The sequence below is a fragment of the Scyliorhinus canicula genome, chromosome 8 (genome assembly GCF_902713615.1).
Source record: "Scyliorhinus canicula chromosome 8, sScyCan1.1, whole genome shotgun sequence".
NCBI classification, from domain to species: Eukaryota; Metazoa; Chordata; class Chondrichthyes; order Carcharhiniformes; family Scyliorhinidae; genus Scyliorhinus; species Scyliorhinus canicula.
In genome coordinates, this window is record NC_052153.1 from 79,104,049 (window position 1) to 79,118,182 (window position 14,134).

Here is a 14,134-nt window from a genome sequence, read left to right on the forward strand (position 1 = left end):
CTGTATATCTGGCATCAAGAGCATATTCATCAGAACACAGCTTTATTGGGTTGGTTATGCGGTTCACATGAAGAATTCCCACATACCAAAGACAGTACTCTATAGCCAACCAACCATGGGAAATCGCACCACAGGATGTCCCAAGCTTCGATATAAAGATATTCTGAAAACCAATCTCAAAGCTTGCAAACTGGATCCCAACAGATGGGAGAAAAACCAACTTTGGTGAGACTCAAATAGACAGGTCTCTGTTGTTATGCGATTTCAACACTTGTGGAGTATTTTCAGGACATGTGAACACAGCACCAATCCAATACTTCAACACTGACTTACTTGTTGTATGTGTAATTAGTGATCTAAATCGAGACTTTGTCTAATGTTATACATGAAACAACTTCAACCTTTTTTTATATGATTTGGTTTTTTTTATGAACTCGCATCTGCCAAATTGACAGGAGAGTTACGCAAGTGCATAAATAGCTATATTTAAATGTATTTTTAAGCAAATATATAATCTAGATTAACATGTTTATTTATAATATTTTAGTGTGGACCAGCCTTGGTCTGGCACAGACCACACAATGTGTTACATAAAGCCACTGAGCGATCATTTGGGAGACATTTTATTAAACTGAAAAAGTCCATTATTTCTATTCATAGCCTTCCTTAGACAGACAGGTTGGTGGGTTTTTTTTGCAGTGATGGGAGAAAGATACTTTCCATTTTTGCCCTGCTTGAATTCAATCTTTTTTTCACCTGACTACCATGATAAGCCTACCCTTGATAACAACCTTGAAGTTCACAGTTCTGGCTTCCAGCCGTGAGGACATTGCCTCTTTGTAAACGGATCATGAGGGAAGTAAGCAGAGAAAAAAAAAATTCATCCCAAGAAAGGTTTCCAATCTGGCTTCAAGTGGTGTTCATCTTTACTCTGTACAATACAGAACTTAATGAACTAATTAATAAAATAGGTCTCTTTCAAAGCAAAACTACTCATGTTTTCTATCCTACTATGAATTGGCATGTTTATTCACGAGTTCAAAGTAGCATTCCAGCTTAATAAAAGTCAAGTTTTTAAGAGTGTGAAAGAAGTAGCTGAGAAATCGTGAGCATTTCATTTATGACTTTGTAAACTGAGTTCTCTTCCTGATGATGTTTATTTTTTCCCATCCCCCATTTCGCTGTGCCTCTGTTCAGTGCCCAGGCTTTCCAGACCATGTTTCAGTTAATGACCCCCAAGCAGATGTATGAGCACTTCAAGGATTATTACGACGTTTCGGATATCAACTGGAATCCGGACAAAGCTGCAGCCATTCTAGAGGCCTGGCAAAGGAAATATGTTGAGGTAAAATGGAAAATAAAAAGTAAATTAAAAATGCTTTTATTTAGATGGTGAGGCCAATATATTGGACCTGGATATGCGGTAAATATATTTTAAAATCCAAAGAAAGAGTTATTTACCACAATATTCACTCTACAACATTGTAGCCATCCAACTGTTTGTGGGATCTTGCTGCATGCAGAATGACGGCTGTATTTGCCTTACATAACAACAGTCACTGTACTTCAGGGTAGTATATTGCACATGAAGTGCTTTGAAAGATTTTACAGAGACATGCAAGTTTTCCAGATATTTTACAAGACCATCGATAATTTTAATTTATTCCAAATAGGTAAAATCCCATTAATATTGCAAGTTTTGTACTTTTTGACTTGAGCTGGAAGTGCTATGAGTTGCATTTCAATGTATAGAAAACTTTGCATATAAGGCCATGTGCAATGGGAAGGATGTGTCTGTTGAATGGTCTATTTAGCCTCCAGATGTGGCTTCCTGCAGTGAAGCCTGCTTCTGTCTCTTTTTGCTTGCACAGTCTACAAAAAAAAGTCTTGAGCTATGCAGTGCCTGATTTCAGATAAACCTGTTGGGATTCAGAATCATTGGTATTGCTTTTTTTCAATACTACCTGTGGAGATTGTATTTTTAATACAAACAAAAGTTGTGTTAATATTTCAACCAAACTTACAATAACATTTGTTTTCAGCTGCATTTACAAACATAATGTAGAAACAACAAAGCCTTCACTGAAGTGAGCAACTGTCGCCCACTGTGATTGTTACTCTGTTTATTAAAAAAGGTGTCTGGAAAACATTAGCTAGGCACAGAATCTGCTCACAGCTGCAGTCCCATTGGTAGGGTCATGTGACATCATCTGGCATTTGTTTCCCGGGCAGTGACCTTTTTAAAGCAGCCTGTGACCCTGTGTGCTGGCCAGCCAATGAAGCATGAATGAGAAGGCCAGAATATATATATTTTTTTGTTTGAATGAAGACGAATCTGATGAATTGCCTGAGCGGTGACTTTTACTGTCAGTGGGGGTGGTTGGGGGGGGGGGGGGGGGGGGGGGGGGTCGGTGCAAGAAACAAAGATTGTTTTATATATAAGCAGAATAGGAGGTCATTTTACATATAAGCAGAATAGGAGGTTCATTAAATATCTGTAAATCAGAAATGCGGTTCAAGAAGCATGAAATACTTTACCTTATTTTCTAATGTTGCTCATACATAAGATAAAATTCAAAACTACTACAAAGATTATATGGAGACTGTGAATCTCTGATCTCTGCACCAAATTGATTAATTATTCCTTTGTTGCAACAGTTTTAAGCAAGCTATAGCATTTAGGTACAATTTTTACTAAAAATGTTTATTGGCAATCAATTGAATGTTCCTTTAAAGTTGTTTTTGTATAATATTTTCGGTAGGTTGTCCATCAAAGTGTTGCACAGAATTCAACCCAAAAGGTTCTTTCATTCTCTACTACTACCCTAGAGGACATCCTCAAGTCATTTTCTAGTGTCAGTGTTATACGTGTGGCTGGTGGCTATCTTTTAATGGTAAGTCATTCTGTAAAGCAGAGATTGCAGCTATTGAAATTCTATTGAAAGCACTTGTACTTTTAACAATGAAAAATAATGTTTGGGATGGGAAAAAAATAAACATCATCAGGAAGAGAACTCCGTTTACAATGTGGAACTGCCCACTTAGTGATGTAGAGAGTAACATGATGGTAGACTGTGCAGTCGAGTCTAGAAGGAGACGGTACCAATGCCAAGCTGTACCTTTGAATATGTATATAGTTATGGGTTAATAATAAATGATTTGTGTTCAACCATACAAGCCTCCAGACCTCTTACTGGGACACCAAACATTGTGACAGTGAAGGATTGGCTCGGAAATCCCCGAGATGCTGGAGAAGGAACCCAGAATATCAAAGCATTAAGAAGTAAAGTCTGATAGGAGTGAAGAGCAGCTAAATTGAAGATACAGTTGGAGATCACCTGAAAAGAAATCAAAAATGAGAGTTGGAGTTTACTTTAAAAAAAGAAAAGCTCCATTGCAGACACGAAGGCTGAAGGACTCCTATCAGGAGATCCATTGCCATGTCTGATGGAACGTAATCAAGGAAGGGACCTAGCTAGATCACAGAAGACTGAGCAAAATTCAAAAAAGGAGAAAAGGCTGTAAAACAGCAGAATCCACAGAGCAGATAAAAAGCTAGACCTGATCGAACATAGAGGTGGAGTCATAGGTCCTGCCCAGATCACAAAAGGCTGAGCAAAATTCAAAAAAGAAGAAAAAAAGGCTGAAAGTCAGATGAATAATCCACTGCACAATTGAAAAGAACTTGAGTGAACCTTTTTAAAACAGACAGCTATCAGCATCAACATTAGGATTCCAGAGCACCCCTCGAAAGCTGCAGCAACAATGCCATAACACGAGCTGGCAGAGCTCAACTGAATGAAAAACAATGTTTTTAAAATGGCAGGCAGAGCTTAAAATTGCCTTCCATTTGATTCCCGGACTTAAAATACCAAGTAGCTGGGCCAAGCATGCTATTTTGACAATTTCCTGCAGAGAGCATGGGTGGGATTCTCCCATCCCGCGGCAGAGTGTCCACGCCGTCGTAAATGCTGTTGACATATGATGGCATGAACGGGCCGCTCCCACGACTAATTCTAGCGTCTACAGGATGCCAATACGGCGCTTGAGTGGTTCACGCCGCTCCAGCTACAGATCACAGCGCAAACTGTGCGCCGCGGGATCTGCGCATGCGCAGTTGCGCCGGCACCAACGAGGACATGCGCAGTGCCACTGGCGCCAACGCACGCATGCGCAGTGGGTTCCTTCAACATGCCGGCCCCGACGCAACATGGCACAGGACTACAGGGGCTGGCGCATAGGAAAGGAGGCCCCCAGCCACAGAGGCCGGCCTGCTGATCGGTGGGCCCCGATCGTGAGCCAGGCCACATCAGAGGCCCCCCAATGTCGGACCCCCCCTTCGCCCCTAAAGGCCGCCGCCCGACCCTTGCACGCCGAGGTCCCACTGGCCCAGAGCAGGTGAGAACGGCGCAAGCGGGACTCGGCTCTTTTCTTATGGCTGCTCGGCCCATCGGGCCGGAGAACCGACGGGCCAGCCACGTACAGTGGCCCTCGACCGGCGCCGTCCCAACTATGCCAGCACCAATGGCACCGATTCTCTGCTCTGCGGAAAATCGCGTGCTGGCGTCGGGGCGGTGTGGCGCGATATGCGCGGCCCGCTAGTGATTCTCTGACCCGTCTGTTTTTAAAAAACAGCCCCATCAATGCAATGGGTACCTGCTGAAATCCAACCAATGCAAGGAAGAGAAAAAAGGCAGCTGAGAAGCCATTGAGAGAAATTTAACGAGGTTATGAAAAACAACCATGGAAAGTAAATGAAAACTAATCAAACAATTTGAGATGATGCAAGGGGGCCAAACTAGACCCAAAATTGAGTGTCAGTGAGCATAATTTTTTTAGATCACAGAAATACATCAGGATTAATCAAGAAATCAGAAGAAGCACAAGGTAATATGTTTTATACTCTTTTGATGTATTTGCGGTGAAGTAATCCAAAAGCAAGGCATTGATAAATCCTCAACCAGCTCTGAGATATTAAACATCTTTGACAAATGTTTTAAGTTGTGAATGCACAGTGCTTTAAAAGAGGTATAGACCAACACCCAAGAAAGCAACGAAAGGGCAAAAGACAATACCCAAGCAAACCACACAATGACAAAAGAAAGGCATCCAGAAGTCTCAAAAATATATCTTTTTGAAAATGCCGACAGCGTCACGTCGGGTGATAGTACAGAGCAAGAAGCTGGCTGTGAATGATGGAAAGCTATCTGAGGTAACCCAAAAGTAACAAAACCTGAAAAAAGAAAATGAAGCTATTCAACAGAAAATGTTTGTATCGAAACTGAGTTGAAAGAACTCAACCGGAAGTATGGCCAGGCAGAGAGAAAAGGTACTCAAAGAATTTGCTGCCCTGAAAGACTCTTTGAAGAATCAATATGTAGGTCTAGAAAAACATGAATTAAAAAAGATGTTGAATATTACTTCAGAAAAAGCTGCATTTGAACTATCCGTAGTGACAAAACAATGCAGTTAAAATAATGTCTGATTGTTCTTCAAGTTCAAATGCAAATGTAATACAAAACCCTTGCAGCAAGATAAAAGAAATGAAGACTGGCTTGAACAGCAGAATTGAAGGACAGCAAAACAAAGTAAAGGCAACTCTGTTGAATTACGAGAAAACACAAAACTAGGCAATTGAGCTTTGAATGAAAGGCAAAACCCATTGAAGGACCTTCGGATGCTACAAGGATCCCTCAGATCAAAGTTTGTTTTTCTGGAAAATTACAAAGAGAAGCAAAATTAATTTATTGTCACTTTGAATGAACTGAAGAACCAAATGGCAGAGAAGACTCAGAAATGTTCCATATTCCAGGAGACAGGTACAAGAAAGGGACAAGAGCGGAAGAACCAGCTGAATGGAAAAGAGGAGGCAGTGAAAGGAAAAACCATAAAACATTCCAAGCTACAAGTAGATAATGAAGACATGAGCAGTGCACTTACAGAACTGAAACAAGTTAAGACTTCGCTGGAGATAAACCGGGCCAACAGTGAAACCGAAATGAAGGACAAAGCTCTGTTGCAGGTGGAGAATAAAAGACAAAAATGAAATCAGAAAATGTAAATTCAACTCTGAAGCTCAATGAGTTACAAGGGAAAAGCACAAGATATCACAAACATACTGAGGACCATTGAATTGCTGAAAAATTAAATGGTTGAAATGAAAATCAAGAACCTAGAATGCCAAGAAAAAGTTCAATTGTTTTAAGAGAAAGTCGAAGTTCTCACAAAGGAGTGGGAAGAGTCTCAGAAACAGTTAGCAAAATTAAAGAATGTGAGCATGAAGGATAGCACAGAGGAATGAGGCCCTGCCAAGGGGAAAACTGTAGAACCAACATTCACCTAAGGACAATGAGTTTGCCAATAAAAAAAAATAGTTCTGGATGAATCTTCTGGATGAAAAGTATCAAAATATCATAAAAATGATTGGGACAGGATCAGAATTACTGATGAATCTGAACAGTTGGTTGAATGCAAAATTAACTACCAAAAAGGTTGAAATGTTGGATTGGATTGTCATCTTGAAAGAGCAAGGAAATTCATGAACTTCAGTCCAATCTGAAGAACCTGAAAGTTGAGATGCAAGCTTGGAAGAGCAAATCCAAACATTTAAAAGCAGATGTCTCTGAAACAAAGACCTCACCTCTGAAACAAAGAACTCACCAGAGTAGTTGCTGAACTGAATGAAAAGGTTCATAAGCTTGAAAAGTGATTGAAAAATGGGCAGCACGGTGGCGTAGTGGTTAGCACTGCTATCTCACGACGCTGAGGACCCGGGTTTGATCCCGGTTCCGGGTCTCTGTCCATGTGGAGTTTGCATGACCCTCCCCATGTCTGCGTGGGTCTCACCCCACAACACAAAAAGATGTGCAGGGTAGGTGTATTGGCTACGTTAAATTGCCCCTTAATTGGAAAGAAAATAATTGGATATTCTAAATATATACAAAAAAGAAACAAAAGGAAATTAAGATTCAATTTTTTTTTTTAAATATCCGTGTCCAGCAAGGTCGTGGCAGCCCCTACAGAAATGAAAATTGGAGTCTCGGAATGAACAGTGAACATTCCTCTTAGAAAGAATGGGACAAACCTATAATATCTGAACAAATCAGACTGGTTGTCAAAGGAATGCAATTCAAAGGAGTGCAAAAAGCGAATCAAATGGAGACAAACAAGTGTCAGAAACATAGAGAACGAGATTTCCTTTACACAGAGTGGCGCGTGCGTGGAATGCACTGCCAGCGGAGGTGGTGTAGTCAGAGTCATTAGGGACATTTAAGCGACTCTTGGACAGGCACATGGACAGCAGTAAATTGAAGGGGTGTAGGTTAGGTTGATCTTGGATTAGGATAAGTGGTCGGCACAACATCGTGGGCTAAAGAGCCTGTGCTGTGCTGTACTGTTCTATGTTCCATGTACCCGTGGCATATTTCTTGGAGACAGGAGGTGGCCTGCGTCGGCCAGCAATGGAATCTTCTGGTCTCACTGCTGTCAATAGGACTTCCCATTGAATTCACCCCACCTCGCCAGGAAACTTGCGGCTGGGGGGTGCCGTCAGCGGGATTGGCACATCCCGCCGCCGTGAACAGTCAGAAGATCTCACCCAGAGTATTACAATTTCAACACCACAATAACAAAGTCAACTCAATGAAACTGAGACTATCATTCCTCCAAACATGATAAGAATAAGATTTGGAAGAATTGTCAAGCCTCCAGGCTGTCTGAAATTAAAAAGTCAGAGATTTGAGAAGGGGAGCATGGAAGTAAAGGAGATTGTAGGACTGGGGGACGACTGGGGGAGGTATAGCATAAGGGTGTTCAGGATAATGTGGGACCGGGGATCAATACTGCCCACGTAGTGATGTAGAGAGTCGCATGATGGTCGATTGTGTGTAGTAGAGTTTGGAAGGAGCCAGCATGGAGATGGCCCCCAAGCAGAGCTGTACCTTGGAGAATGTATATAGTTATGAGTTGTTAAACAGTTTATATTCAACCAGATAAGCCCTAGACTTCATAGTGAGACACCAAATACCCTTACAATAACTACAATGTTCCTAAAATTGTCACAATTTATAGCACTCCTATATTTTTGAGTGGACCAATGTATGATTCATTGTTTTATTTCATTTTGACCTGCAGTTAAGTAATTATTTATTTGGAGAACATCATGAAAAATTGTATTTTAATGCTTGTCTTCTCCCTTGTTCTGCTTGCAGCTTGCCTATGCCTGTTTAACCATGCTCCGGTGGGACTCCGCCAAGTCCCAGGGTGCTGTGGGGCTGGCAGGTGTCTTGTTGGTTGCACTGTCAGTGGCGGCAGGATTGGGCCTGTGTTCTTTGATTGGAATTTCCTTTAATGCTGCAACAACTCAGGTATAAGTCAATTACTTTGTGGCAAAATGAAATACATTATCTTTTCAGTCATGTAACTATTTAAGTAATGCTATGTGTTATAATGTCATAAGAGTGATACATCCCCAGGTGTGTCCCACAGATTACTATTGTTGTGCTTTAAGATTAAATCATAAATAATATTGTAATGGCTTCTCCTTAGAGCTGTATGAATAATCATTTTGTAAAGTGGAGGGGATAGATAGCTTTTTCTTTCCCTATCTCAATAAAGTCAACGAGCAGAATCAGAATGGTCTTTTTTGAAATCCCATTGCTAGCAGCAGGGCATTCGTTTTGTTGCCTGATTGATTAGGAAACTCTCTGTTGAGATTTTGATTTTCTAAAGTTTAGCAGAAAAAAAATGAGTGAAATACGTTTTAAAAGCTGCCCCGAAAATGTCACCGATACTAAGAGATGGCAGACATGATTCAAAAATGTCAGCAGAACTCATTTATTGCAATGTTTGACTCAACAGTAGGATTACTTGAACAGCTCATTGGAGAAATTTAAAATGCAATCACTTAAATAATATTTTTTCAGGAAAAGGAATTACATGGGATGCTTTCAGAGGTTAGTACTTATTGATCATAGTACTTACTGTTTGAGTAATGTTACCCTGAACAGAATTTTATTGTCTTAAAATATGTGCCAGAGTTATAATCCAAAACTGACAAAATTCGAAACAAATAAACTTGCATTGTCAAAATTACCTGGTTGTCAAAAGTATAAAGTAGCATCTTTGCTGTCTTCTCTCGCCTTAGACATTTTGAATGCTAAATTGAGGGTGCCATGGTAGCACAGTGGTTAGTACTGTTGTTTCACAGGGCCTCAGGTTCGATTCCGGGCTTGGGTCACTGTCTCTGGGGAGTCTGCACGTTCTCTCCGTGTCTGCGTGAGTTCTCTCCGGGAGCTCGTGGGGGAACAAAAGTGCTGTTCCCCCCTCCCCCTCCCCCTCCCCCTCCCCCTCTCCCCCTCCCCCTCTCCCCTCTCCCCCCTCCCCCCTCCCCCCTCCCCCCTCTCCCTCTCCCCCTCGCCCCCCTCCCCCTCAATGGAATGGTATCTCAGCATAATTTGTCTCCTTCACGGCAGCACGGTAGCATTGTGGATTGCACAATTGCTTCGCAGCTCCAGGGTCCCAGGTTCGATTCCCGGCTTGGGGCACTGTCTGTGCGGAGTCTGCACATCCTCCCCGTGTGTGCGTGGGTTTCCTCCCGGTGCTCCGGTTTCCTCCCACAGTCCAAAGATGTGCGGGTTAGGTGGATTGGCCATGCTAAATTGCCCGTAGTGTCCTAAAAAGTAAGGTTAAGGGAGGGGGGAGGGGGGGAGGGGGGGGGGGGGTTGTTGGGTTACGGGTATAGGGTGGATACGTGGGTTTGAGTAGGGTGATCATTGCTCGGCACAACATCGAGGGCCGAAGGGCCTGTTCTGTGCTGTACTGTTCTATGTTCTATAAGTTTAAAGTCTACTACTACTAAAGTAACAAGTTTCATTTATATAGCACCTATAGCATAGAGAAATGTCTCTAAGTATTTATTCTTAATACTTAAATATTAAGGAACCCCAGCGGATCTCCGGACCAAAGGCCAGAGAATGGGATGGAACCTGAGAATCTGAGATTCCATCCCATATTTCAGGTATGGGAGGCTATGGGAAAATGTTCAGTCCACGTCCACTCCCATCTCCCCTTTCATTAGGGTGTGAGCAGGAGAATTCCTGGACAGCTAAGAGCTGTTTTGAGGCCTTCGCAAAGACACCAATCTTTACCAATCCATGGTACTCAAATCATTATTCAAGGGTTCCTTTATAGGTGGACAGTTTCAAATTTGGGTATCAGCACAAATACAGCTTCCCCTGCTATACTTCTGCCAGTGATGCAGGCCAATTGGAATTTTGATCCCTGAGGACTTTGTTGCATTTTGCACCAAGTATTGCAAGCACATCATAGAATTAAATGCAGATGAAAAATATTTTGTGACAGTTGTTTACTCAGTTCACTGATATAGCACCAGTGATTATTAGTTACTTCATCAGAACCACTTTAATAGAACAATTTTAATTCCACAACTAAGATACTTGTTAAATTTAGATTGTACTGATGAGCCTTTTTCTGCAGGTTTTGCCCTTTCTTGCTCTTGGTGTGGGAGTGGACGATGTCTTCCTTTTGGCGCATGCATTCAGTGAAACAGGACAGAATAAAAAGATTCCATTTGAGGTAAGAATAAGAACTTAATTTCAGGGAAGCTGGCAAATGAACTTTCTTGCAGTCTGTTCCTTTTTTTGTATTAGTGTCCCTTTGTGTAGCATATTTGATGATGTTGCAGAACAAGTGCCATTTTTATAACTAGGTTTATTTGCAGCTGGAGATAGGGGAGTCCTTTGAATCGGAAGTACCCGCCTAGTCTTTAATTGGCTTTTAACAAAACTCATGTCTATGCCTGCAACCTAGGTGTGGGCTTCTGGAGTTCAATGACAAAATAGCACTCTAAAAGAAACCCATATTTGCTTGGCTTTCTTCCCAGCACCAACCAATCCACCCTCCTCACACGCCCCCAACTCCCCGCACGTAATATACACTGACTCTTCAGTTCCCAGTGTCTTTGTTAGCAAGCTTAAAGCATTTTGACTATCTCATTCTGCTGGAGCTTTTATGTGCTTTAAATCAAAATGTAAACAGTTCCCTTTGATAGAAAAACATTATCCCTCTGGTTTTGAATGACAGACTAGCTCAATGTGTGGTCCAGCATTATATTGCTTCATCTTTTTTTTAAAAGAGGAGTGCCATTCTGTGTTGGAAGCCCTGCAGATGTACCATCAGCTGAAATATGAGGTCAACACAGGAATTGTTGTATCAAAAACAGGGACTGTTTAGCTTTGATGAAAAAATGCCACTATTCTTCTCCAGCACAATCGGGTTATGGCGCATTTTGTGAGAAGAACATTTAATATATGATTAGGACATCTTAAAAAAGTCAATTGTTTTATAGTGTGGAGGCTGCTGTCCTGCATGCATAGAGTTTCTAGCTTACTATGAATGAAAAGCTTATTATGTTCCTTCAAAAGCAACAATTTGTTATTTGATATCTTATGGGAATAGCCATCATAAATCTTGTTTTGATATTCTTCCACCTATTATGCTCCTCCACAGGACCGAACAGGAGAATGCTTAAAGAGAACTGGAGCAAGTGTGGCCCTTACTTCCATCAGCAATGTGACTGCCTTCTTCATGGCTGCTTTAATACCTATCCCTGCTCTGAGAGCATTTTCCTTACAAGTAAGTGAATCAATACCATTTAGTCCACTTTTTGTAAAATCATGTACTTCCCTGTCATTGCTATTGAATGAGCTATATGCTAAATTGTTATAAAATAAAGTGCACTCCCGAAATTCTGTAAATAAATGAATTGTGATTTAATAAAATAACAACACTCATGCAATTCAATGAGTCTTACTGTTTTATCAATAATGTTATTGTGGTAAGATGAGAACCACTAGTTATCTTTTAATGGATGATTGAAGAAACATAACTGACATACACACCATTGCTCATAAGTTGTCACGATAGAGAAACTCGGAGGTGCCTTTACTCAGCAGCGTACAGTTTGAGAAAAATATTCTGGTGCATTTCTACAATTATCATGAAACTGTGGTAAATCCTTTGCAGTTTGAAGATGGTCAGTATTTATAATGGTGCCTTGCTTGCCAGAACTATAAACACTGGAAGTGAAATTCCTTGTGAAATCATTTAATACTTTGCAGCTGTATGTATAGAATGCTGCAGTCACTTTTATTGCTAGATAGGTAGGTTAAAATTAGTTCCATTGTTAAAACTATAATCTAATGTATTTTTTCTAGTCACTGAAGTGAAATTCCTGCTCCACAAATCTGCAAAAGAATTATTATTCTAAAGTAATCCAACTGTTAAGTAAAACATCCATTATCAAGTCCAGTCAAGGAGTTCAATTAATTGGCCTTGATCCTAACTACAAAATCCACATTCTAAGTATGATAACCAGTAAATTATTTTTCTGTTTTGAATAGCATTTTTCCAAAAGCATCAAAAGGTAAGTACCACAGGCTAGCTGATATTCATAAACTCAAAGCAGATCATATTCCTTTGCAATATTGCTGACTGGAGACATAATTTCTTCAGCTTAACATGGAGACAATTTATGAGGTCAACCAACCTTTGCAGTGCAGATAAACTGTACTATTTCAAAAGAGTAATTTTACTTTTCGTAACCTGTGTCTCCACTCATTTTTCATGCTGCTTGACCTGTAACCTCCCCAGCGGAAGGGAAGGCTTGTAATTTTTCTTGATACCTAGGATAATTTCAGCAGCTAGACACTACCATAAAGACAGTGCTTTGAAGCTAGGAGTGACAATGTGCTTACAGTAATTGTTGTTTCTAAATGTAGAGGACGAAAAAGTGTTTGGACAACTGTATACTTTCGAAACACCCAATTGATAGTGCAGAGGCAAATTTTCACTCTTCCAACTCCCTTGATGATATAGGTTTGAGTTTGCAAAGCACCTGTTCAAATCAGTTTGATTGGCTCGCAAAGCAGAAGTTTAGCATTGAATGCAACTTTAAATAGAGAGCTATCCTCATTTTTCAGTTTCGTTTGACTTTTTTTCAATGGCTTTCAAAAAAATCCAGTTGATTTATGTTTCAAAGAGGGAGTTGACTTTGACCTTTTCCTTAAAACAGTGTGAGATAATTATCAAAGTATCCACGTCTTTTGAGGCCCAGTATCTGTAAAGCAATCCAGCCGCTGAGGGAGAATGAATGGTTTCCTGATTAGTCCTTGCAAATGCAGTCTGCTTTCAGTCTTGCATGTCAACGGTTTCTTCTTTCCTTTTTTCCTATTATTTTGCTTGGAATGTTTGGCATAGTTTTCTCCTCCTGAATTGTTGGTTGAGTAACAGATCTAAATTTGATCAGCTTTTGGTGTCACAGTTGACAAACATGTTAAGGTAATCAGATCTAAGTTGGTAATTTTATGAAACTTGCACAGACCTGCGAAGAAGACTGGGTGAAATACTTTTAAATACAACTATGCGTATTTATTTATGTAGTATGAATATTTCATTGCAAAACATTACGGCATATTGAAGAGGAAAAATATAAATTCTTGACACCATTGTGGTAGATTGAATAAATGTGGTGAATGGCCTCCACAGCCCCCCCCTTCCCCAATTATTTAACCTTTGTAGACCCCTGCCTTGCACTCCGAAGAAAAGCTGTTGCAGCAGTTTAGAACTGGGTATTGAAATGATCAACAAAGGGAGGATCTAGCAGAGTTGCAAGCAGGCAAAAGTAAGGTGGGAACTGTGGATGACAGGCCTCATCATCTGCTCAATACCTCTGGCTATGCATTACACTCATTCTCTCTGGGTGGTCTAGCAGGAATGGCGGATACAGCATGTGCCTTGGACTGGGCCCCTACCAACCAGTCATGCTGGCTTCTCTTTGTGTACCTCATGCACAGGCTTTCATTCTTTTTAACCTTAGCATGAAGTAACCAGTTTCACCATGAACTATTGATTGTTCATGTTTGAATTGTTTGATTTATTTGATTTGTTTAAAAAAAAGGTTATTTTCTTGGAATCACTCCTAAATCAATCTACTTTAGTGCTTAAATCTTAATTCTGCTCCGTTCCAGAGTCGGTATGTTCATTCAGAAAACATTTTTGAAAGATTTTACTTTTTTAATATTATCACTGTAAAATATAATTATTTTAAAATTCA

At 40.5% G+C, this 14,134-nt stretch overlaps 1 protein-coding gene across 5 annotated transcripts in view; it reads left to right on the forward strand.

Moving 5' to 3' along the window:
- ptch1 (patched 1) overlaps nt 1-14,134 on the forward strand; it is a 104,159-nt gene that overhangs the window by 45,349 nt on the left and 44,676 nt on the right. For all 5 annotated transcript variants that reach the window (XR_005461588.1, XM_038804796.1, XM_038804794.1 and 2 more), the window contains exons 8-12: nt 1,198-1,345; nt 2,763-2,894; nt 8,211-8,366; nt 10,498-10,596; nt 11,530-11,655. Coding sequence is in view for 4 of the 5 variants with exons in the window: in XM_038804796.1 (XP_038660724.1) it covers nt 1,198-1,345; nt 2,763-2,894; nt 8,211-8,366; nt 10,498-10,596; nt 11,530-11,655 (661 nt within the window). In the remaining variant the exon portion in view is untranslated. The remainder of the gene's footprint in view (nt 1-1,197; nt 1,346-2,762; nt 2,895-8,210; nt 8,367-10,497; nt 10,597-11,529; nt 11,656-14,134) is intronic.